Genomic DNA, 25,059 nt, shown 5'->3' on the forward strand with positions numbered 1-25,059 from the left:
TGCTCAAAGCTGATCTGTGCAGCTGCTTCTGTCTCAATGAAAAATTCCGAATTTGGTCAGTCACTTCCCACTAATTTAGTCCCAAACCAGGCTTCCCTTAGGGTTTCCAGAGGCTAACTAGCTAAACACAAGAAACCCTAGTTGCTTACCATAGTAAGTGTGGTTCTTCAAGATGATTTGCAAGATGGGCAAGGAGGCTGGATTAGGGTGACCAGATGTCCTGATATTATTGGGACCATCCTGATATTAGGGGCTTTGTCTTATATACGCAATATACCTCGGGGGAAAAAAAAAAGTGTTCCTATTTTTCACACTTGCTATCTGGTCACCCTAGGGTTGATCCAAATGAGTGAGTCATTCTTCTCACAATTACTTATGTGAATTAATCTATTAAAAAGAAGGACAGGCACTAGTGACCCTCCATAGCTGCTGTTTACTAGGGATTTCTGGGAACATTCTTTTCTCAGAAAGGGGACAATTTTCAAAGAAGAGCTTGTGTTTTCTAGCACACAAGAATGCTGATTCAAGATCACAAAATGACATGGAGAAATTAAAGTGGTTTGCAGGGAAAGTTTTGGTCCTAATATCTCATAGCTTCCCCATGCAGCTAATTTTAACTACTACTCACAGAGGTCTGTACAGGATCAGTGAAAGTAGCCAGAATCTCCCAAGTTTCATTCTGCTGCTGCTTGGGAAAGTTAGCAGCAGCAGCTGCCTCACATTTATATTTAGAACACTCCTCACAACTGCAAAGGCTAGAAACATTTTAAAATTAAACAGCAGACAGGAAGAAACCATGTACCTTCACTTACTGAATTAAAGCAAGCTTATTTTGATACTGTATCTTTAATAATGCCTTTACGTTATTTCTTCGTGTAAAGAAACATTACACAGTTGCTGCAGGGAATGGGAGATGAGATATCTGGAAAGAGTCTGGGATTGGAAGCGTTTCCAAGAAGCCCTCTCTTAAGAGGTATCCTACAATGCAGACATGTTTTAAAATCATTTAAAAGCCACCTGTAGCAAGCAAATTATTTTTTCCCTGGACCTTTGGAAGATGGTTAAAAAAACCTAAATTCCATTGGTATACAAATCCAATTCTAATACAATTACTTGCACTTAAATAGGACTCTTCATCCGTAGATGTCACAGGCCTTGACAGAAGTTTCAAGTATTATTCCCCTTTCACAGATGGGATAACTGAGGCAGAATTTCAGACCAAAATTTTAAAACGCAGTCAGTGATTCTGGGTGCCTAAACCTGGGGGCACTTTATGCCTGATTTTCAGAGGCCCTACAATGAACAACAGCAGCTTCCAAAAGTGGCAACTGTGGGTGATCGATTTTAATCAAAGTTCACAAGAGCAAATAATGGGAGCGCGGCACCCAGGCTATTCCCACCCCAGGCCACTGGGGCTCCCTGTCACAGGTCGGGCTCAAGGCGCATTTGTGGGGCGCGGGCCAAAGGCTGGGGAGCAAACCCGCTGCGGGCGGGCGGCTGCCACCCACCCCACGGCCCGGCGGGGCCGCTAAGGGGGGGGGGGTTTGTAACGGGGGTGGGCGGGTGCCGGTCACACACCCCGCGCCTCGCTCCTTGCGTGGGGGCCCGTTCACCTCAGCGGCCGGGTGGGGGGCCCGGGAGCAGCCCCGGCCCGTGTCCCCCCCGCGGCCCGGATTGCCCCGCCCGGGCGGCGCTTACCGGCTGCGAGCAGTCGAAGGGCGGCGGGGCGCTGAGGAGCAGCCGCAGCCCCAGGACCCCGGGCACCAGCAGCAGCAGCAGCAGGGGGGGGAGGGGGAGACGCGGCCGCGCCGCGGCCACCCGCCCCATGGCCCCAGCCAGCCAGCGCAGCGGCCGCCCCGCACCACGGGCCCGGCGCCGGTTTCCGGGGGGGGTGGGGGGTGGGGCCCGCACTCACCTGAGGAGGAGCAGGGGGCGGGGCCTCTAGGCAAGGGGCGGGGCCGGAATTGACTGGCGAGGGAAGGGGCGGAGCCAGCCGGGAACTGCACGGACCGGGACGCGGCTTAGAGGCAAGGAGGGGGCGGGGCTTGTAGAGCCGGGGCCGTGATCGCGCCCCCCCCCCCAGTGGCTGTGCCGGCGGCGCGCTGGGTCTGTCTGCCGGCGCGAGGCTCCCCGGGGGGCGGGGCGCCGCGGCTAGCGCTGCAGGAAGCTGCTGAAGGGTTGAAGGGGGCAGCCAGCACCGGCATGGACGTGGGACCAGGCCCCGGCATGGACGTGGGACCACCCGCACACCCTGTGCTCGGGGACCGCGCATCGGCGGCGTGTGGCTGTCCCACGCCCTGCAGGGGGATCCGTAGGAGGGCGGGAGTCGCTGGGTGCTTTCCTCTACCCTGAGCGCCCCACAGGAGCAGCCTGGCTCTGTCTCGCGGGGGCGGGTCCCAGAGTACAAAGTGGTCTGAGATCTATTCCAGGCACGGAATGTGTCTCTGGGGAGGTGTTATTTTTAAACATGTTGTCACTACCTCCACTGAGACACTCTCCTCCCTGCTTTCTGCTCCTGGAACAAGCACTCTTCCTGTCCCCCCCTCCCCCGTTCGCTCCAAAAAAACATCTTTGAGTAAGAAAGTGTTGGAGCGAGCATGTTTTGAAAATTACCTTGTGTTTCAGCAGCAATGTGGATCCAATCAAAGTTTTCTGGTGTCTGAGCCTCCTGAGTATTCACTCTCCACACACCTAACCAGTAAACAAAGCTAGTGACCTGGCCATCCTGTTCAAACAGTTCATTATAGGTCTCTGGGGAAGGACAACATTCTGGAGGCTGCGTCACTGAATCCTGTAAGATCTTAAAGGTAGGTTATGTTCAGTTGCAAAGAGAAAAATACAAGGTAAACAATTTCCCCTGTGGGTTCATGGTGTATTGATGTGAGGAAAGGAAACATAGCTAATGAGTGGCAACCATTGCTGTCACAGTAAGCATAAAGATCGTCTTCAACCAATTCTGGTTTCAGAGCCAAATTCTCCAAATTGCCCTTCTATTTATGAGACAAATTAAAACCCCAGATTTGAACTCCTTAATCAAACTCAATCCAGAGCTGAATTTAGGGCCTGATTCTCCACTGCCTTGCACCCTGTGTAGTCAAAGTGGGTGTAATATGCTACTATTGGGATTGTGTAGCATTTTAAACTTTGTGCAGGTATAAGTGACCACACAAAGTGCAAAGCAATGGAAAATAAAACCTTTTACATCTTGAACCTACCCAAGCAAAGTATACACAAGCTGAAATTCTCACCAGCCAACTATTGTTTGGTCTGTATTGCCCACATATAGTCAACATGAAACTTTTGTATTATTCAGTTTAGTGAATTTATTGCTCATGGTAAGTGCTGTCTTGACTGTGCTGGAGACTGAAGTTCTCTAGCTAAAAAGCATCAAAGAAAATTTTGCCACACTGAAACCATGTACATTAACTCTCACATGTGGCTGCATGTGTGTGTTCTCCCTGTGTGCTGTCCCAGCTCTGCAGACAGTTGGCACAGCAGACCTCAAGCGAACTGCCCAATGACCACAAGATCCGTTAAGGTATGAAGGCACCCAGCCAGGTTTGTTGTTGACAAAGCACGGTAATAGCATCTGGCAGACCCTATAAGGATACTAAGGCATGTATGCCCGTGAAAATGGATTCAGCTCAGTCAGTGGTGGGATGTTCCACTGCCTCTGAGGCTGGCCAAAGATACACCCTCTGAGATACATCTTTATACCCCAATATAAACAAGTTATGTTCTGTCATCCTGACCTTATCTTTTAGGAGGGGTCAGTGTGTTTCTGTTATCCTTGGGAATGTTTTTGCATAATCCTTGGTATCGGGATGTTCCGGTACCACTTGATATTGGGATGTGTTTGCATGAGTACTCTGTGCTTAGCACTTCTGAGGAATGTGTATTTCCTCAATATCAGCTGTCTTCTCGCCAGATTCTGAGCAAGGCCTGCCTCATACCAGGCCTCTGATACAAAGGCTTATGTCTCAGGCTCTCTTCCTACTACATTATGGAAGGGCCCACTTTAGGGGTGAGGGAACAGATTAATCTCTGTTCATTTAGTCCTCGGCCTTCTGGTTGCAAGTAAAAGGGCCAGTTTGTGGTTGTGCTGTGGATGCAACTTTGCTGAGACCACAATTCAGGGAGTCATCAGATAGTAACCACTTCCCATCACTGCTGATCCAAGCCAACTTGAATTTAGAGATGAAAGGCTTTAGGTCTCATTATAAATCCCTAGGCTTGTTGTGTTTCATTTACAATGTTTGTTATTTCCCCATTTTCATGTCTTCCCTTCATGGATGTTTGAAAACCCATTGCCTATTGGGGCAGATTTAAAAAAAATAAAAGATCAACAAGTGCCCTGTAGTCAGTGCCTCTCAGAGCTCTTGGCTTTGTCGTTTCTTTCTAACTCTGACCGTAAATTGCCCATTTTAACACAGACAGAAAGAGCAAGCCAAAGCCCTGCCATGCTGTCAAAGGCTGGAGTGCCCAGGGGAAAGATCCATTAATACACAGCATTATGCAGACTTCAAATTGGCCTTCCTGTGACAGGCTAGCCAAAGGTGGACTCTAGTTTTCACTTCTTACCTCAGCATTTGCTGTGAACTGAATTAGTTATGTATTACATGCACATTATTGCTAGGAGAAGGATAGTCTTGTGGCTAAATCATGGGGCTGAAAACTCATAGAGCTGGCTTCTGTTCTTGGATTTGTCACTGACTTCAGGTGTATCCTAGGGGAAGTCACAACCTCTCAGGGCCCATTTCCCCATCAGTAAACTGGGGATATAACAATCTCCTTGAGGTGATGTGAATTTAAATTAATAAACATTGGATTAAAGTGGTTTGAGGTCCTCAAGTGGAAGGTGTTACGAAAGTGCATAATACCGTACTATATCTCCCTATGGTAGGGAATAACTTTCAGTACTTTTGGTTCACAAGGGCTTGTGCAAACCTTTTAGCTGATGTACACGGAGTTCCTCCCACCGTCACAGGTTTCACTCTGAGTTTCAGTCTAAACACATCCTCAACCTGAAATTCAAATACATTCTCAATCTTGGAGTTTCATCTGATTTTGCATCGAAACCACACATTCCACATGTTTTCAACACAAAACCATCACCTGGCTCACCTGATCCTAAAATGGGTCACAGATAAGTAAACTTTTCAACAAATCTGAGCTGAATGGTTGGGTTGTAATGGAATTTGAGACCAAGCCAGCGTCTCATGGTTTTGTGGTGAAAGTTTCTAACTGAAGGCCAGATTTAGTCCTTGGATAAGAAAATGCCACTCTGTTTCAATGACATTAGATCAGCTTATGCCAGTGGTGAGTTTGGCTTGTGTCTGTTCCTCCTCCTCATAGCCTCATGCTGCAATGAAAGGTTCCAGTGATTATGGTCTGCTTTGGAAGCCCCCCCCCCAATTGCAATATTTGGTTACCAATATCAGAGGCTATTTACAAACAGCTGATGAAGAATCATTGATTTGTTTTGGAGAAGAATTTTCTGAATCACTTTGCAATACAGTGCCTGTAATTACCTATGGTTTATTATACTGTGTTTGTAATTACAGTGTTGTTCCACTGGAATTATTTAAAAAAAAATTGCAGGATAGTTATGTCACAAATTCATATAATCAGTAAGCTAAATAGGTGATTTAATTAATTATTAATACCCTGTTAGTTTCATGCTTAAGGTATTGATTTAATTGTAATTATGCTGAAATTATACATTTTGATATATATGTAGCACAAAATCCTGTAGCCAGAAGGTTAACTACATGGGTTACACTTTATAGTCAGACATTACAGAGTAACTACAATGTAATTAAGGTCATTCTACTATAAAATGTAACTGAATTTTCTAGGGTGATATTTATCAGGATAGTCTTGTCAGTACCAAGGACCCAATTCTGTGAACTCTTAAATCACATGAGTAATCCCATTAACTTCAATGTGACTATTCAAGTGAATAAGGGTTTGCAGGCACTTGGCTTGTTTTTAGACACTGTTGAGAGAAGGGATGGGTGTGTAAAAGAAGTTATGATAAAATTTACAGATACTAAACCAATTTAGGCATTGTTTAGAAATTTATTAGCAATTTTTAAAATAACATCATTCCTTAGATAAAAATGCAATCTTACAGGAATATACATTTGTCCCACACAGAGATGACCCTATCGCTCACTTGTGGGCCATTCGCTCTAACTTTTCGTCGTTGATTTTTTAAAACGTGCGAGAGGGCAAGCCGGACTCTGGCACCGATGACAGGCGTACACTTACAGTTACAAACTGTACAGCATTATTTACAAAAGCATTTCTGTGGTTTCATGAAACCTGGGTATAAAATTGTGGGATGTGGTAAAGAACTAGTACTGGGAAGGGCTTCAGTGATGATGATAGGGACAGCTGGGGTGGAGAGAAGTGTGGGAGAGGAGATTTACATCTGGGGTGGCGTATATCTAGGACAGTTCATTTAACAGCATTGGGCAATTAAAATGAAGGCAAAACACTTACATTTATCAACATTTATAGCTGATGGTCCGAGCAGGAAATGATGTTTAAGTGCTGAGCCTGAGAGATGCTGAGCAACCAAATCTTCCGCAGAAGCCAATGGGAAATACATGTGCTTAGCACCTTACAGGATCAGTCCCCAAATTAATCAGATGCAGGCAAGAAAATACCCACCTCTGCCTTGTAAAGTCCTGATCTTGCAGTCTTTAATCAATGAAGTCAAGGGGAATTTATCCTGAGTAAGTACTACAGGATCAGGCCCCAAACTATGTTTTCACCTCTGGAATTAAGCTGGATTCCAGCCACTTCCAGCCAGGTTTCACCCCCCAAATGGCTTTTCCCTGGTTGCCATGTGTCACTTGTTTGGAGGGAGACCCCCTCATTTTGAATTCATTTTGTTAAGGCAGTTTTAAAAGTATCTCTCTTGGGTGATGCAGCAGTTTGTAACGTGATATTCAAAATCTCACTTTTAGTTATTTGAGATCTTCCCCTGTTCAAATTATCATAGCTGGACTGGACTCCCCTGCATCTGTCACTTCCACAAGCAGTCATGGCATTGAGAGGTTTTAAGGAGTATTGAATACTAATCTAACTGACTGAGCCAGGAGCAAACTGGCCCCGGATTCTCTCTGGGAAATAGATTACATTTTGCCTGGCTGGACAACTCAGGACATTTATCATATAGCTGAGAAGACTAGTGGTGAGAGGGCTCTGTACTAAGTAGGGGAAGATGGTTGGGAAGGTTACTGCATAGGAAGGAGGTTTGTTTGAAGGTTGGGCGAGGATCTGTTCTAGGAAGGAGGCATGTCTGCCCTGGTCTGCGTTTGTGGCATAGCATTTGGCTTATGACCCAGCCAGTTTGCTCCTGGACCAAGTGAAAGCAATGGCTGGAGAATGTGATGGACTTCAGTGAAAGCAGGTTGTCTGAGTGAGATGGAACAAAGACGCAACCGTGAGATTGTGGGCTATTGATTTTTGCCTCCTGTGAAGTCATTCGTAATGCTGAAGTAGATAAATGCCTACAGCAGTTTGCTTATTGAAGATGCGCTTTTTGGGTAGCCCTTTAGACAGGACTGTTCACTTCTAAAGAGGAGCCGCTCTTTATGCTCATCTTAAGCAAAGTCTCTACGAGGTGGGGAGAATAGGGGCTTTGAACAGGACACTGAATTTAGTATCAGGAGAGACTTTCATCCTAGTGTGATACCACAGACCTTTTGTAGTTAAGTTAGAGACCCATCTGTTTTTAGTGCTGCACCACACATTTCATTGCTGTGCAGCCATTCTCACCTGCCCCCATGTCAGGCCCACTGAAGCAGGGAAGCCATACAGCTCTTACTGTAAGATCCTCAGAAACAAAGCAGCAGCAGAGGGACTTTCTTGGGACTGGACATCTGATAAGAACTGTTTTGATCATGGGGCTTATACATTAATTTAAAATGGGAATTAATCTTACAAAGCCAACTAAAATCAGATATTAAAATAAAAATGAAAAACATAGCTCTGGTTTATGCAAAATTTATAGTCAGGCTCCTTCAGGGAAGAAAAAATAAATTTTCTGGGCCTGATTCTGATTTCACACCGGTGTGATACCAGTATTACCTCATTAGCTTCAAATGAATTATACTTGGTTTACACTGGCATTAGTGAGATGTGATTTAGGTCTTTTGACTGCAATTATGATTTTCTTTATATGCACTACAATCTTGATTATCTGAACCTATCAAAACTCACAACTATCTTACGTAAATTCAGGTTCCTTGATAGATGTTAATTACTTTAAAATCCCTCGATTTCCAAACGTCTTACTCAGTGTCCCACATGACACTTGGACAGTCAAGGCTGTATTGTGGATATATATTATTATTCAGTTCTATCCAAATGTGGCTGCTTCATTAAAGAATATTCTCTGGTTTGCTGATTAGTTTTTTCATATGTATGTAAGAAGCAAGAGGCCTCCAACTGCATGTAAAAAGCATGTTAGCAACCTGACTGGCTTGTGAGTCTGTCACCTTGTGGGATTGTGTCTGTGTGCAAACATGCATACATTTCACACAGCAATCTGAAACTAGCAGTCAGAAAAGACACAGGAGCCTGGCTGAGACCCATACAACTGTTATATTGGCATCAGTCTAAAGAAAGCAATGATACATTGCTTTGAAAATTATCAAGAAATGTAAAAAAATGCATTTGCCCTTTTTTTGTTGTTGTTGTCGTAGACATCGAAGGGGCAGGGTTTTGAGTCAGAAAACAAAGCAGAAATAGATGCGATTCTGTACATGGCGCTCCTTCAGCTGTCCCTCCAGACTGGGTTGAAGGTTGAACCCCTCACAGTAGCAGCAGCATCTACATCATCATCATCATTCATATGTCCAGCTGAAGAGGCAGATGATGCAGAAAAGGTCTGTGGATAAGGAAACTCCAGCTCTGAATCATCAATCTCACTTTTTCCATTATGGCAGCCACACAGAATAAGGAAGAAAAAAGAAATGCATCCAGTGTGACTGACCTGGTGCTGCCTGGAGTAATGACCAGGGGTGATAAGAGAGCAGGTTTGTTGTTTTGTAAGAAATGTCTTTAGTCTGCAGTGTACTGTTAGCAAGCTGCAGATCAACCACACTCAAATGATGAAGATAAGACTATTTCCTCCTTTCTTTTTCCTTACACAAAACTCCTCAATCATTCACTTCTTCAATGTTTCCATCCACAGTGCAGTGATTGTACCTGACACTTGCTCCAATACACAGGGAAAGGAAAGACACTCCAGGGAACTAAACCTGCCCTCTCCTCCCCACCATGGCCCAGACCCTGCCCCACTTGAAGGAGGCAGTAGCTCTTTGCTCAGGCCTATTGCAATCTGTATGTCAGAAAGTACCTAAATGAATTGCCATCTTCCAAAGAGAGTGAAATTAGCACAGCTGGCATCAGCAAGTTCTGACTTTTGTACCACTCCCCAATTATAAATACCATCTTCATCTGCACTGTCCTCTCTGCACAAGGATTTAAATCAGTAGGAGGTAGAGGACTGTTCAGTTTCTCCAGCCCTCTGCAGGGGGTGATCACTGAGGGAATAGCAGTTTTCACAGAAGGATGTAGATGATGTAAGCTTCATCTTCTAGCCTGAGGCCAAATCCTAAGAGGAAATGAGCACCTGCTGAGCATCCAGAGCTCCCACTGACTTCAATAAAGACTACTACAGATTAGTAGCTTGTTTTTCAGAGATGATGAGCACCAACAAATGTGACCACTAAATGCATCAAATGAACTATTCAGTAAAAGAGAATGAGTTAGGGAGACTCTGCCACCTGACTCCCTCTCAGAAATAGGTGATTAGGAGTGGGACTATTTCATTTTCAATAGCACTGGACCTATGCATCATGGAGGTCCAGTACATAGGAGGTGGAGAACCTAAAAATGGAGAACCTTCAAAAGGTTTGGAGGTTTGATTTGGATCAGATAAGTATCCAAAAATAAAATCCTGAATCCATGTGCAAGTCTAGTTAGGGTGACCAGATGTCCTGATTTTATAGGGACAGTCCTGATTTGTGGATCTTTTTCTTGTATAGGCTCCTATTACCTCCCCACCCCGTCCTGATTTTTCACACTTGCTGTCTGGTCACCCTCGTCATAGGAAAAAATCCAGGAGAGTTTGTCTCAGTAAAGAACAAGTAACAATGCTCAGCACTGGGCTGATTGATGTCTATGCATAATTTTGCCTAGGTAAGCCTTGGATTTCAAGACATTGACACCCCCCCCCCCATGTGTAGCTAAACTGATGCAAGCTTCTTTGGTTCAATAAAAATCTCTTGAGAAGAGGCTTTTCCTTGTAAGATATCCAGGACATATTGAAGTGCTGCTGGCCACTTGATAATACCACTGGGAATAAATACAATACCACCCAAAATACCCCTTTGTTATTTCTCCTTTAGGCCCCATTCAAAACCAGGAAAGTCCAGAGGTGCATGAAAATATAAACAATATACATAAACTAAACATTTTCAGATCTCGGAATAAGCTCAAGTTTTGGATGAAAGTCTGGTTCTGATTTTCCTGAGCCAGATCATTCTTCTTTATTCAGTACTGATCTGCAACTCTGGGATCCATCTGGAAAATGGAGCAAAACTTGTGAGAGTTTTAGACAGAGACAGCCAAGATTCCAAACGATGCAGTTTCAAGTGGTTTCAAATGAAGAATCCATTTCCAAGGAAAACCCAGCAAGTTGCATAAGATCTACATATTTCTCTTCTGGTTTGTCACTAGTAAGAGACAAGTGCCAGGCAGAGGAGGAACAAGAGGAAGTTCAGATTCCATAACAAGATTGAGATGGATGGGAGACATAGTGCCATTGACTTCAGTGGAGTTATGCCAGATTTAAAGTGGTATGACTGAGGCCCAGAACCTGGCCCATAAACTCAGGTATGAGGAGAATGATGAGATTGCACATTGGAGTGCAAAATATGGGCTCATGTCACTAACCCTCAGTGTCTCCAGCTGAGAGCAATACCAGAGCAATTCTCTTGAGTAACAACTCGGAACTCTTCACCTCACTTACACTGGAATATCAGTCAAGGGCAGAGCTAGATTATTTCCCCTAGATAATGACTCTGCCTCTTGCATTTGCCTGTCATGTACCCAGAAAACTCTATTATTGATGAGCAAGAGTTAGAGATTCAGTGAAAGAAATATGACATTACATATTACAATCCCATCCCCCCAGAGTTGCTGGTGCCAGCTGAGTTCCTAGAAATCTTACCAGATCAGCTTGGCATATGGATTTAGCCACCCTAGTGAGAAGAAATATTGAGAGAATCTGAGCACAGGGAAGAGGATGAAGACTGGATAAAATGTCCTGGTTTCAGGAAGCAAGATACTCTACTCAGAAATTAATTGTGCATGTTTAAGGGAGTGAGGAAAAAGGAAAGTGAACACAAGATATGCAAAATCAGTAACGTTCAACCTGTCAGTGGATTGCAGACTAGTTACTTACACTAGGTACACTTTGTTCATTGTACAAATTAAAAAATGAAAAAAAATATGTAGTACCCATTTCCCCAACCACACGTAGAAAAGCACTTAAAAGTTCAAAGGTAAAGCTTGGCACACTCCAAATACGAAATGATTTACTTTACATGCAGCAAAATATACAAGAAGTGATCTTTTAAAACAAACTTAATTCAATTCATTATATTCGCTTGGCACAATTGCAATTCATTTTAAAAAAATATTTGAAAAATACTGAAACTGACCTGAATTCAAGTATTACGGTTTCTTCAACAGAAACATTATCAATGCAATAAAACATCACACGGAATATATTGAAGCATAACTCCTTCTCACTTTTGTTTGTTTTTCCCCTTAATTTTGTTTCTATACAGTTTTAATGCCAACACAACTCACAATTGTATTTTAAAATTAATATTATTGCATTGTTTTTGCATATCTTGTGGAACAGAAAATGCAAAGAGTTACTGATTCCCCTTTCAAAAGCAGAGACAGTGGTTTGTTTTTGCATTCAAATGGCCCCAGATACAGATCTCCTGAAGGTAAAACCAGGAAGTGGAGAACTGTCTGCACTTATACACACATACACACACACCCTCACTCAGTGCCGCTCACACACACACTCACAAAAATACCTAGCACTAAAAAGAATCCAAGTCAATCACTCAAATGTGCAAGACTATATCAAGTGCATTGCCTACTATCTTTAAATTATAAAACAACAAAAAAAAAAGGAGATTTCAATTACTATCAAATTAAATTACAAATTCTTGGTGTACATAATGGTTGATAAAACTCTTCTATCATTATAGCTTCTACCGAATTTCAATGGAGAAAAAATAGTTTAAATAATACAATGTAACCAAACCAATTTAACATTTGCAAAGGTGAAGACATAACAAAACAAAAAGGGTAGGTGGTTACAAAACTTTGTAAACACGCCTTTCTCCCCTCTCCCTCCAAAACAAAACAAAAATATTCAAAATAAAAATTGGAACATGCTTTCAAGAAAATATCAAACTGCAAAAACAAGGAGAGATCTACATAAGCCCATCACCACCTCACTTATAAAAGGGCAGGTTGCCTCAGCTCTGCTTGACAGAGCCTGCTACCTGCCCTCTGACTGGTTGGCACAGCTGGCTGTCTGAGCTCTGATTGATTGGCAGACATGGCTACCTGAGCTCTGATTGGTTGGCAGAAGTGACTGCCCGAGCTCTGATTGGTTGGCAGAGACCACTGCCTGGGAGTCTCTGCATTTTCTGTCAACAAGCCTTCCTGCAGTGTTGCCATTTGCCTCTCATGTCCCCTAAGGCTTCTTCTGCTTCCTCCTCCCCAACAAGGTACTGGAATCCACAGCAGAAGAAGTCCATCATTCTATTCCAAATCAAAAGGGCCTTGGCTTTATGGAGACGGTGAGGCTCATACAGAATATGTGCAAAATGATTTTTACAAGCAAAGTTGAAAGACACCCGTTTGATGCAGGGTCCTTTTGGCTAGGGCCATCCACAGGAAGCTGAGGTTCTCCTTTGCATTCAGGAAGCAGCCATCATTCCTTGTGCAGCGACTGAGAACAAGCGGGAGCTGGCTCTCCTCCTCCACCTCTTCCTCCTCCTCATGGACACATGCTGGGGTTGTATTCGCTCCTGAAAAGCTCTCTTACACCACCCAACTCTGCGACTCGTCCCAACAGAAATGAATGAAGAACGCTGTTCCGGTTACTCCAGGTCACGAGAACAGTGAGGCACTTCTGAAACAAACCCATTAGGAACATTGAAACAAATAAAAAACCAGCATCGCTTCAGCCCTGGCAACTACAGGCTGCTGACATAAATCCTGCTGTCCTGGAGCTCCTCCTGACTTTTTCTACAATCCGGGTTCTGCACCTCTTCCTCTTCCTCTCCTGCACTGTCCTGCCCTGCGTCCCTGCAGTTAACAAAAGGCAAGAGGTTGCCATTGGGGCTTTGCTTGCTGTTACCATTGAGTATGTTGTCTGCTGCATTTTCCATCTCTTCTATTGTCATGTCACAGGCATCTGCTAGCTCTTGGGTTGTGACCTCAATGAACTTTGGATCTTGCGCAAACTGCATCAGTCCTTCTGAAATCAAGACCTTCAAAAGCAAGTGGGAAACCAGAGACAGAACACAGAGATAAAAATTAGCACTAGCATCATCAGTCCCATCACCCTTCCATCCACCATCCCAGCTCCTGTCTGGCCATTCCCTTTTCCCAGGCAAACCTCTCTCTCCTCCTACTCACGTCACCAAGCACTGACTAGAAATGGCTACCAAAGCCCAGTACAGCTGTCTGCACTGCTACTACCTGTCCTCTTACAGCAGTCCTAAAGATGACTCATTTCTAGTTGCTGCTGCAGTCACTCCCATGTCGCTGTGACTTACCGCTTCGACAAGGCTGCCAGCACTGCCATGGAACTGCCTGCTGCTCCCTCCAGTCTGGCTGGGGACGGTGAGGGAGACAGGCCTGGCTCTCCGAGGGCTGCTGCAGCTGGTGCTGTCAGAGTACCAGGAGCTGCAGTGTATTGACGGGAAGCTACTGTTGAGTTTCTCACTGGACTCCACTCCATCAAGCCGTAAAGTCGGGATGGTCTTCTGTGGCCAGCCACGGCTACAGGGCACGGCAGGGGGTGTGGCACACAGCCGGGGGGAGAACGTTGTTGGGGAATGGCTTCTCTGGAGCAAGGGACTCAGTCCTGCCACTGCTAGTGCCTTCAGAGAGAGAGAAAGAATGCCGTACTAGCCAGCTCTTAGAAGCACGAATGACTAGGCAGTGAGGAAAGACTACAAGGATGGCTTGAATGGGTTTATGCTAATTGGGAACATAGAGGGATTGACCTCTGTGAAACACAGATGTGGGTAATAAAACACTGTTCTGTTTTCTGCTGATCCATTTTGTAAATATTACAAAGATTCCATTAAAAATGGCTTATTTTGTTCTGGTGAAATGTGCCAGGGCAAAAGCTCTAGAGACTGACATCCTCTGTCCATGGAACAGGTACAGCATAGCTAGCAGCAGTGCAAACTCCCCCCCCAAATAAGCCTGCCAGAGTGCCTTCATTCCTGTACCGGAGACACCATCACTTCCGACGCAGTAGGTGACATGGTAGTTCATTTTCCACATCCTTTTAATCTTTGACTCCTCTTCTGATCCCACCACCACCATCATGTATTGTTAATTGTGGAGATGTGTTTTGGTGATATCTACTCTAGAAACTGGACTGAGATAATCAGCTCATTTCATTTAGGTCTCCAGCGACACTAAGGCCATGTCCACACTTACAAGCTTACAGCGGCACAGCTGTACCGATACAGCCATGCCAGTTTAAGAGCACTCGTGTGGCTGCATTATGCCAATGGGAGAGAGCTCTCCCATAATAAAACCAGCTCAACAGCGGTAGCTATGTTGGTGGGAGAGTGTCTCCCATTGGCATAGCACTGTGCACATGAGTGCTTATGCCGACAAAACTTATGTTGCTCGGGGTGGGGTGAGGTGTGTTTTTTTCACACTTCTGAGCAGCAAAAGTTTTGCTGACATAAGTGCTAGTGTAGACATAGCCTTAGTTGGTAATAACTTTCAGTTAAAACCAACCTGCTTTGGATTTTATGTAGTGACCTATTAGCGAAAAGATCAATATCCATTACTAATCCCCTGAGCCAACCAGTCCCTCAAAAGAATTAAATTCATGAGTCATGTAGTACTTTTTAACTAAATAAGTGATTCAAAGAAATCCCTCTTTCCATAGGGCCAGAGTCTGATACTTTTACTCACCTGGAATGGTACCTTATTCCACAAGTCAATAGGACAACTCACAGAGTAAGGTACTACTCAGTGTGAGCAAGGGAATCAGAAGCCAACCCATAGAAAATAAAAAGGTGTGATTTTGTTCCATCTGTAAGCAGAAAGTTCCTTCATTAACTTTCCAGCCCTCCTCCCATTGAAATCAATGGCAGCTGACTTCAACACAAACAGGAATGGTTTCTAAATATGCTATGCTGATGATTTCAGACAAAGAAATGGGATAACAGAAGAGTCTTCTATTAGTGCCATGGGTCAGTTACCCAAACATTTTTCATAAAGGGGAAGATTTTTAAAGGCACAAAAGGCAGCTAATTGCCCAGCTCCTATTAATTCTCAGTATAAAATGAGCACCTAACTGGCCTTTGGGCCTTTTGAATATCTCCCCCTAAAGGCCTGATGCTGCAGTCTCTGCTCTCATAAGCAGCTACATTAAATTGAACAGGCTGCAGGATGGGTCCTAAATTGGTTAGAAGCACAACTGAACTGATTCTTCAGCCTGTTGTAGAAATATAATACAGGCTGTGTTTCCAACCAGTACAATACTGACAATGTTCCAGGAGTGTTTGAAGGACCACAGCAAGTTAAATATGTGTATATCCTTCATACATCAATATGTGTGAGCCTTTCCTATGAATAACTCTTTAAGTATTCACAATGAGGAGACACCCTACAGTGTTTAGTATCTAAAGGGAAATTAACAGATTGTTTACAATGGGACAGTGCAAATCTTAATGTCACCCACTGAAAGGAAGCAGCAATCAATATTACCAAACCCAGAACACTATATTCTGATAGTGGAGCTTTCTTGTAGCATTAACATCTTTTACACTAGAGGGAATGTTAATGGGGTGAAGTACTGGATGGTTTTTCTGTTGCAGCACCATGAGTTCCTGATAGTCAAAGAAATGAAGGACATGCTTCCCCAATACAGTCTTCCACAAGGCCTTCTTGCATTGAATTGTTGACTTGTGTACTGGATTGAGTGAATCAGACTGAAAGCTCCTTGAAGCAGGGACCATACCCTCTTATGTGCTTTTTAAGAATCACGTATACTAATACTACTCTACAGATAATAAGAGCACCCCAGAAATGTGCAGTCAACCAATGGGAACATCAACTGTCCCAAGGCTGATAGTGCCATATGAAAACTGTTTCTGCAATAGTTTTTGTATTATAGTGTCAGACAGGGAAAGACAGTTTAGCATCAAACAAAGGACAGGTGTTCACTTCTGACTTGACAGCTGACTAATCATCTAGATATGTCCAAATAGAAAGCACTAAGTTGATGTATGTCTCTGTCAGGCTTTTTAAGAAACGGACTAGTTACATGTAATCAAGTTTACTTTTTAAAAAATGATTAGCGTAACTGATTATTTTTGTACTAAAGTGGAGGTGGTCCCTCTCCATTTACTCACATTAATAGCTCCATCAAAGTCAATGGAGTTACAGTAGGGATGGATTTGGCTAACTATTTGTACCATGAGCTAGGTTTTTGTTTTTTCCCCTTCATGTATGTCAGGTACTGATTGATGTTGCCAACTTTGGAGAGCATGTTCCTGCAGCTTTGTTTTGGGAGTTATGAAAATCCTGAAACCAGGAGCTGACAGGAGCACAAAAACAATTTCTAACAACAGCATCTTTGATATTGGCACAAAACAGTCCTAAATGGTCTCAGAAAGGTTGGCAAGTGGTGCCATTGGTAAGCACTGCAAATGTTAAATGTTCAGCTGGGTTGATTGGCCGCTGCTTAGTAATTAAATCTTACCTGATGGTGTACCAGATGCAATGGCAGAACTGTCTTCTGTGAGACATCTACACCTTGGTTCTTCTGTCTCTTCAGACACTCCAAGTGAAAAGATGCTCTTCGACCTGCAATGCCAATGGCACAGAATGTGATCATCATTCACATCATATTACAGAGACTCTCTGACTTGAGCTTGGTATCAGTGTAATACCTCTGGAGGTGTAGAGGAAAAATCCCCATTATAGGCCCTTGTCCACTTTACCTTGATACCTTGCACCTTGCTAGAGCAACTGTATTTGAAAAAGTTTGTCAAGCATCATAAAGTCTGACCAACAGCTGTGCTCCAAGACAGCTGAAAACTAGCACATATTCTGGACAGGGATTTTTTTTTTTTAACAATAGTGCTAGTAGAAACTGTGCTACTGATGATCCTCCTAGGTATGCTAGAAGATTTCTGAACAGTGTGGCAAAATGAGTTGTAACGGTGTTAGATGAGGAAATGAACCATGTTACAACAATGTAAGGATTCACTGATGTGAGGGGGCTAGTACTTCTGTGAAACTGCATGGTCAAAGGACTGCACTTGACTTTAGTCTGCAAATCCTAACACTTGAAAAGTTTCAGTTACAATTAAAGCAGGGACCAGATTCTTGGTGTATTTGCTTGTACTAAAATTCATCATTTTTCTTTTGCAAGAGAAGAAAGAAGAACATTTTCTTTCTCCCTGTTCAATATTTAAAGAAAAGACTATCACACACTAATTCACTCCATCGGCTGGCTCTATGGGGAGGTTCTTTTGGGCCCACAAAGCTCTGATAAGTTCCCCTAGTTCACATGCAGACTTAACCAACCAGTTCGCATAGATGCATGCCATCCTGAGAACCACAGATTTATACACTGACTGAGCAGTGTGTAAGCAATGGAGAGGTCTGCTGGTAAGATGTGCATTGTCAAGATCTTATCCTGCACTCCGTGTCTCATGTTCTTCCTGGGAAGCAAAGTGCACATCAAAACCTGAGGCCACACATGACAGGATTCTCCAGCAAGATGTGAGAAATCAGTCAAGGCATTAGGAAGCACAGCTTGTACATCCTGCTGGAATATTACCCAGTGACGAGGAGCGAAGAAACCCCCTCTTTGGAGACTGCCTGGAGCCCTCCCCTTTGTTGTTTTCAGGTGGAGTCAGTTGTCTGTTTTCATCATCTTGGTATGAGAGCCTGGAATGAAAAACAGAGAGTTTGGAACCATCACTTGAACAGGGTATCATCCTGGATGGGATATCCCTTCTACTAGGGAAAGGCTGCACTATTTGAAAAGAGATGAGGAAGAGGAAGAACACTCTATTCACGAAGAAGGGATGTAGCTAGCTTGTTAGTTTGCTAGATCTAAATGCTCCAGAGACAGCATCCAAGACTGTGGGACAGAGAAAGCTCTGGTGATGAAATCGGTGAACGTTAGACATTAGAAATGGATGGTGAAGGGGCCTGGAGGTAGCCCTGCCAGCAGTACCACTGGGAGGAAAGAGACTTCAAAAAGTCATAGAAAAAATTCCTTTCCCAATACTATTTGCCTGGGCTTAAGCACATTTTTTCATCTTTTGATATCTGAATTGGCACAGTGTTCCATCCTCAAACATGTTTCTTCTTACTAGCCTTCCCTTAGTTCCATTCCCTAGGCTGAACTGATGAAGGGTCTTTAAAGAAAGATATCACACAGCCCCCCAACCAGAAAACCCCAAACAGCTTGGCCAATCTATTGCAAAGCTCACATTTCAGTAGAGATCAGGCTTGGTTCGCTACAGTACTCTACGTCTTCATTCAAATTCTCATCGTAAGTCTCATCCTGAGACACTTCCTCTTGGCAAACGATTGCCAGCTGGCTGTCTCTGGAACTGGAGCTAATGAGCAAAAAAGGCAAGTCAAAATTTGGAGATGGTAAAGAAAAGCTGCTCTCAAGACAAACGTGACAGGGCTTCATCTGTCTGCGTTTATTGTTATGGCCAGTGCCAAGCCACCACACAAAAATCAATGATCAAAGACAAAAGCACAATTCATAAATACAAGTGACCCTTTGTTTTGTCCCCTCTTAGTTTTGTCTTAATCAAAGCATCAAGAGTCAGTAGTGATGTACATACTATGAATGTAATTGATCACACCTGCACTGCATGAGCATTCAGGGCACTGACTAAATTCCTAAAGTCCTGTCACCTGGGGCTCAGTACAAAACCTGAGATGGATTCCCTGAGGGAGAGCGGGGTGGATTTTCTTCTATGGCTGTCACAAAGTGCTGGTAAGGAATTTCAAAGGGGTGCCTCCTTGACATTATACCACCCCTCTCAGCTGTGATGCTTATGGTCTCTTTTTCCTGTCTTACACTCTCTGTGCCATTTCTCTCCCTCTGCATTCTTTCATCTTCTCTCTCCCCTTGTCTTTCCCATCCTTGATCCTTATTTTGCAATCATAGAATATGAGTAATTTCAATTGAGTTCAATGGGTGCTATTCAAATTCTGTGGGTGGAGCACCTTGAATTCCATCTCTACCTCCTCCTCCCTCCATTTCCTGTGCTGGGCGTCCTGGTATTAGGCTGCAGTTTGATTGTGCAAGCAGCTGAACAGAACCTGGATCTCTGAAATGCCAGCATGGAGAGCTTCAGAAATCTGAACCTTTCACTCTGTTACCTGTGCTGTCAGCAGGGAGCAGTGTGGCAGAGAAGCACCATGTGGGACTAGGAGGAGAAGTGAAGAAACACGGTTGTTTGGTCATTGGTTCACTCCACGTGGTGGAGTGGAGGGAAATGGGTATACGTATGGTGCTTGGGTCAGTTGAAAAAAAAATCCAAGGAAGAGTGTCTGAGTGATCAGACAGGGGATGACTGGCAATCATAGCTGTATGCGTAAAGAAAAGGTCCTGTATAACAGTGTCATTCCCTCATCAGCCCACATGGCAAAGCTCTAGCCACTACACTATTTTGGTAAGAACAGGATAAAACAGACTTCACTCTGCAATGATCAGAGAATGACGGGGGTCAGGTCTGAGATCATGTGGAGATTGAGGTGAAAATTCCACACAAGTCCACCAGGTAATCCAGCTACCAGAGTTCATACAATTGTCTGCATTATGGCTAGAGGAACCTAGTTGGTGAATGTCTCCTGAAGATACCATACTACTATTACAGTAGAACCTCAGAATTACGAACACCAGAGTTACAAACTGACCAGTCAACCATACACCTCATTTAGAACGAAAACATAATCAGGTAGCAGTAGAGAGACACACACACAAAGCAAACACGGTACAGTTCTATGTTAAATGTAAATTACTAAAAAAATAAAGGGAAAGCAGCATTCTTCTTCTGCATAGTAAAGGTTCAAAGCTGTATTAAGTCAATGTTCAGTTGTAAACTTTTAAAGAACAACCATAACGTTTTGTTCAGAGTTACGGACTTTTCAGAGTTACGAACAACCTCTGTTCCCGAGGTGTTCGTAACTCTGAGGCTCTACTGTACTTCTTTTAACCTTCCTGGCACTGAAAGGAAGGGCTTAAGTGAAACAATAATGGGGATTTGGACATTAACTTCAACAGGAGCAACTCTGGAGAACATTACAGCATGAGAGGAAACACCTACCGTCCCAATGTTTCATAGTAATGTGTCCTAGTTCACCAAGGAAGCAAGGGGGAAAAAGAAGACTATGTCAGGAATGTAACAAACACAAGTAAGAAGGAGGAGGAGGAGAAGTATGGAAACAAATAGCTGTGAAATTCCTATAGTTTCCAAAAGGAAGGCTGGGAAATGGAAAAGCTATTGGATTTTTTATTCAAACAAACTCACACATCTCTGGTATCCTCATCTTGTTATTCTCTTCTCTTCTCTAGAACAATTATTTCTCAACCTTTTCAGGCTGGCAACCCTTTATTTGAAGTCAGAAATATTCATGACCCCTTTACATTTATTATAACCGAGTAAAACATGTATGAATGATAACAGCGATAAGCCTATGATATAATTCATTCGTGTGTGTTGACAGGTTAACAGCGAATATCTGACTTTGAAGGGTAAGGCTGTATGGAGAGATTGAGAGTGAAATTTCCTTTGCTTTAGATTATAATACATTTTTGAATGCCTCACATCCCTCCTGATTGCATTTTATGAGCTCCCTGGGAGTTGTCACCTGCTGATTGAGAAATACTGGTCTAGAGTCTTCCTTCTAGTGTTTGCAAGTATGAATTGCATTTCCCCATTCCTTCTCTATTTAATTTGTCTTAGGTAAAACACCTCCCTACAGCCTAGGGTGCAGCTCCCTTCAGATACCAATTTTATAGCCTGGGAGATGGAGGGTGTTGATCAATAGTGGTGCCGTCCTTCTTCCCAGAGGCTGAGTGTGATGCTTCTGCAGCATTGCTGGTCTAGGCAGCAAGTGATGAGCCTGAGAGCTCACCTCAGATCCCATGCATGACAGTTTCTTGTCCCGCCTCTAGACTGTCAGAGCATGACTTTAACTAGGCAATATCATTTTTTAAAAATTGTACATACACATTGGTTTCATTAGCTTCTTGCTTCTTTGGAGCTTACCTTTTGGAAGTGAGTTTCCAGGGGGCCTCCTGCACTCGTATGGTGGGTGACAAGGGTGTGCCATGCCCCTCCACTGTGCTGACAGTACTTGGGTAGCTGGGTGGGCTGTGGAAGCGGGACAAGGCTGTATTGTTGGCATTGTTGATGTTGGCGTTGGAGCCCGAAGACGAGTAGCTGCTGGGAGTGAAGGTGGAATCCACTAGCTTCTCGTGTGATGGGGACTCTGTATCTCCCTGGTTGTTGCCAGATTTATTGATGTGCAAAGGGCGCTGTGTGGTGAATGTCTGGGGGAATGAGCTCCTGCCATCACTTTGGTAGTAGCTGACATGGTTTCCGAACAGGCCACCAGCCCTCTGTCAGCAAAACAGAAAACATTTTCTCTTGGTGAGTGAGAATAGGTGCAAATGAGGACAATTCTCCAGGCCTGGTGTTTGTCACTGCACCTCAAAGCAATGTTTGGAGAAAGAAAATTTGGGGACCAATTTGGTATTGTGATATGGCCCGTTATAAGCAGAATGTCTCCCTACCAGGAAATAATCCTAGAATATGGACATCTCTGTCAGATGGGCTGTGATGGGGTCTGTTGTAAATGAGCTCTAATGTAGTGCTCTGATAGATGACAAGAGCCAGCTCCAGAATACAGAGGGCCCTACAAGTGGTGAAGAGCCATCTTTGCACCTCCCCTCCATTCCTGTGTTGAGTGGAGTTTGGGATGGAGAATCTGGGCTATTGTGTTCAATTCTGCGTACCACAGTACCAGAAAGAGATCCACTTACTAGAAGGAATTCAGAGAACAGCAACAAAAATGATTAACCAGCAGGAGGGACTAGTGAGGAAAGGTTTAAAGAGCCTGTTATGTAGAGCTTGTCTAAGCCATAATGAAGGGGAAAGAGAGTAACTTTCTGTAAGTATTTGAAGGGTAGAGGCACCAAGGAGGGAGAGGGAATGTTGAGGGTTGCCCAAAGGCGTAACTAAGAAAAAGAAAATTTAGCCTGATCAGAAAAAATTCTCCATTGTGAGATGTATGAGGGGGTGCGACCGTCTCCCAGGGACGTGCTGGAAGACCCATTGCTTGGGCCACTTAAAAGTGGACTAAACAAAACACTAGAGAAAGTAGTGGATCAATAATGCATAGGATGGAGCATGGAGGTGATGATCTGATTCGTTTTTTCAATTTCTGTGGGTCAAACCCTGACATTCTCACTCGGACTGTATTTAGTCTTTACTCAGGCAAAACTCCCACTGAGGAAAAATGGAGTGAAAACTACATGAGGCCCTCAGGATTTGGCCATCTGCTTCTATCTGACATATAGCTTTATATTTTCCATTTCTGTTCTCTACAATACAGCCTGGGAAACTGAGAGAGAGAAACTGAAATGTGTATATATAGCATTGTTCAGTCTAATATATTGGGCTCAGCACGTAGCCTCATTCAAGAGGAAAAGAAGGATTACAGAAGTAGCACCTACCCTGAAGATATCATCTTCAGAGGCAGCGGAAACAGCTTCTTTCATGGCCTTGTCTAGCTCCTCCTCAGCTGTCAGGTCTCCGGAGATCGCTCGTCGGATCTCTGGCCCAATGTCATGCAATGTGCGCAACCCGGCCTGGAAAACAGTACCATGTAACACTCTGTTTCCATGTAATTAGGTAAGTAATAAAAACAGTATCACTTTACCCTGGACATCATCTGTTGCCCAGCACTTTATCAACATTGATTCATTTAACCTCACCACTGCCCTGTGAGGTCAGCCCATTCCCCTTTTAGAGGTGGCGAGACCAACTCACAATGAGGGTAAGTTGCTAAAGGCTGCATAGCAAATTTCTGGTGGAATTAGCAATAGGACCGAAGACTCTTCATTACCAGGTGCTTGTTTTAACAAGTACTGCACATGTGCATAAACATACAAGCCTAAATGAGCAAGTGTGGGTGCTTTAGAGTTTGGCTCCTAAATCTGTATTTGGGCACACAAATAAAAGAGCTGAGCACCTACAGTTCCAGCTGAGGTCAACGGGAGCTCTGCACCTTTGATAATCAGGCCAATTTTATTCAGGTACTTAAATATGGAGTGTAGAGCTGAATTTTTGGCACCCAGATTTGGAAATTTTAGCCAGAAACTATACCCAGCATTTACCAGACCTTATTAATTGGAATGTGTCTCAATTAGTGTTGTTCTAGGAAACAGTACAGCTGTCCTATGCTGATGCTGTGTACGTATCAGTCTATTTCTCACATGGCACATTGTTTGCTTGGAGTCCAGTGTTATCTCTCTCTCTTACTGTAACAGTTTCAGAAGTGTCTAGAGCTGGGGATTGCTCTGAGTTCTGCAGCTGTAATCAACGCAAAATTCTTTTTTCAGAAATGCAATGGAAGCCTCTGACACGCAATCTAGCAATCCACACGGCGAATCAGTGGCAGAATTGAGACTAGATCCCAGGACTCACAGTCCCATGCCCTATCCACTGGACTCTGATGCCTCTGGAATCCAGGCATCTGCCTTGGTTTTTTTTAACTGCCAGACACCTTCCCTAGCCTATCCATAATGACTCCCGCCTCAGAGGGGTTTAGGATGAAACATGAGAACAGTAACAATCTTACATTTATTTAGTACCAGTTATCCAAATGGAACCAGCAATCCAAATGGAAGGCACTTCCCAAACATTACCAATGGATTTATCAACTACGAACATAATTCACCCCAGCATCCCGCCAACATAAGGAAGGGTGCATGGCCTTTGATAGATGAACGTCTATATAGAGGGATTGATGTGGCAGCTCAAGGTGCCTCCAATGTTCCCTCTAATGAGAGGCCTGTCAGTTGCTCAGTACAGTTCCCAAAGTGCATGGCACTTGCTGGGAAGGCGGCATGGCCAAGTGTCCTTGACTGTAACAAGGTTAAGGAGGTCTACAAACATATTAAACCTCCAGCTCTATGTCCTGGTTTCATTCCTGGGGCGCTCAGACCCATGTCTGCGCATCACTCACCTGCAAGGAGAGAGCATTCCGCTGTGAGGGTTTGCCCACGAGGCCTTGTTCTTTACGTTTCTTGAATTTCCGGAAATACTCTTGGATCAGGAAAGTGGCATAAAACTTCCCGACTGTCACCTCATCGTCTGCATAGGGGATATTTCCAAAAGCAAACAAGCAGCTGATTGTAAACAGTGAATTCACCAATACAAGCACAAGCTGCAAAGCTTTGCCATTTACAGAAGGAATACCAGGAACCAAAGAGAGGCAAAGGCATTAGTTTTCTGGGTAGAAGTACAGCAGGCTAGAGGGCGCATTTACTCCAGAGCCATAGCTGTTTGCAGAGGCTCTGTGGGGGTCAGAGATGGCTTACATCTACGGGCATAGGTTAGCTATACTGGGACAGAATGCCTATAACTGACGGGTACATTTACTATACAGACATGGCTCCTGACCATTTCAGTC

The 25,059-nt window shown here is 43.9% G+C and overlaps 2 protein-coding genes and 1 long non-coding RNA gene across 11 annotated transcripts in view; 1 reads left to right on the forward strand and 2 right to left on the reverse strand.

Moving 5' to 3' along the window:
• Positions 1 to 1,982, reverse strand: part of IL17RA (interleukin 17 receptor A) — a 43,686-nt gene extending 41,704 nt beyond the window's left edge. The window contains exon 1 of one of the 2 annotated variants that reach the window (XM_039546080.1): positions 1,699 to 1,844. In XM_039546080.1, the coding sequence (XP_039402014.1) occupies positions 1,699 to 1,827 (129 nt within the window). In that variant the 5' untranslated portion in view covers positions 1,828 to 1,844. Of the gene's footprint in view, positions 1 to 1,698; positions 1,845 to 1,915 lie in introns of those variants that run through there. The other variant, XM_039546087.1, reaches the window with a different exon arrangement.
• Positions 1,983 to 2,415: 433 nt separating this feature from the next.
• The window catches only part of LOC120408988, a 71,571-nt gene continuing 48,927 nt past the window's right edge, over positions 2,416 to 25,059 (forward strand). The window contains exon 1 of the long non-coding RNA XR_005601038.1: positions 2,416 to 2,807. This is a non-coding gene — a long non-coding RNA (uncharacterized LOC120408988). The remainder of the gene's footprint in view (positions 2,808 to 25,059) is intronic.
• Positions 11,385 to 25,059, reverse strand: part of CACNA1C (calcium voltage-gated channel subunit alpha1 C) — a 638,168-nt gene continuing 624,493 nt past the window's right edge. For 4 of the 8 annotated variants that reach the window (XM_039546114.1, XM_039546156.1, XM_039546146.1 and 1 more), the window contains exons 40-47: positions 24,613 to 24,740; positions 23,099 to 23,233; positions 21,630 to 21,982; positions 18,828 to 18,956; positions 18,167 to 18,276; positions 17,081 to 17,184; positions 13,899 to 14,225; positions 11,385 to 13,610 (exon numbers count right to left, since the gene is read on the reverse strand). In XM_039546114.1, the coding sequence (XP_039402048.1) occupies positions 13,314 to 13,610; positions 13,899 to 14,225; positions 17,081 to 17,184; positions 18,167 to 18,276; positions 18,828 to 18,956; positions 21,630 to 21,982; positions 23,099 to 23,233; positions 24,613 to 24,740 (1,583 nt within the window). In that variant the 3' untranslated portion in view covers positions 11,385 to 13,313. Of the gene's footprint in view, positions 13,611 to 13,898; positions 14,226 to 17,080; positions 17,185 to 18,166; positions 18,277 to 18,827; positions 18,957 to 20,684; positions 20,712 to 21,629; positions 21,983 to 23,098; positions 23,234 to 24,612; positions 24,741 to 25,059 lie in introns of all 8 variants that reach the window. The other 4 variants (XM_039546165.1, XM_039546105.1, XM_039546135.1 and 1 more) reach the window with 2 other exon arrangements.

This window comes from Mauremys reevesii, linkage group 1 (genome assembly GCF_016161935.1).
Source record: "Mauremys reevesii isolate NIE-2019 linkage group 1, ASM1616193v1, whole genome shotgun sequence".
In the NCBI taxonomy this organism is placed as follows: Eukaryota; Metazoa; Chordata; order Testudines; family Geoemydidae; genus Mauremys; species Mauremys reevesii.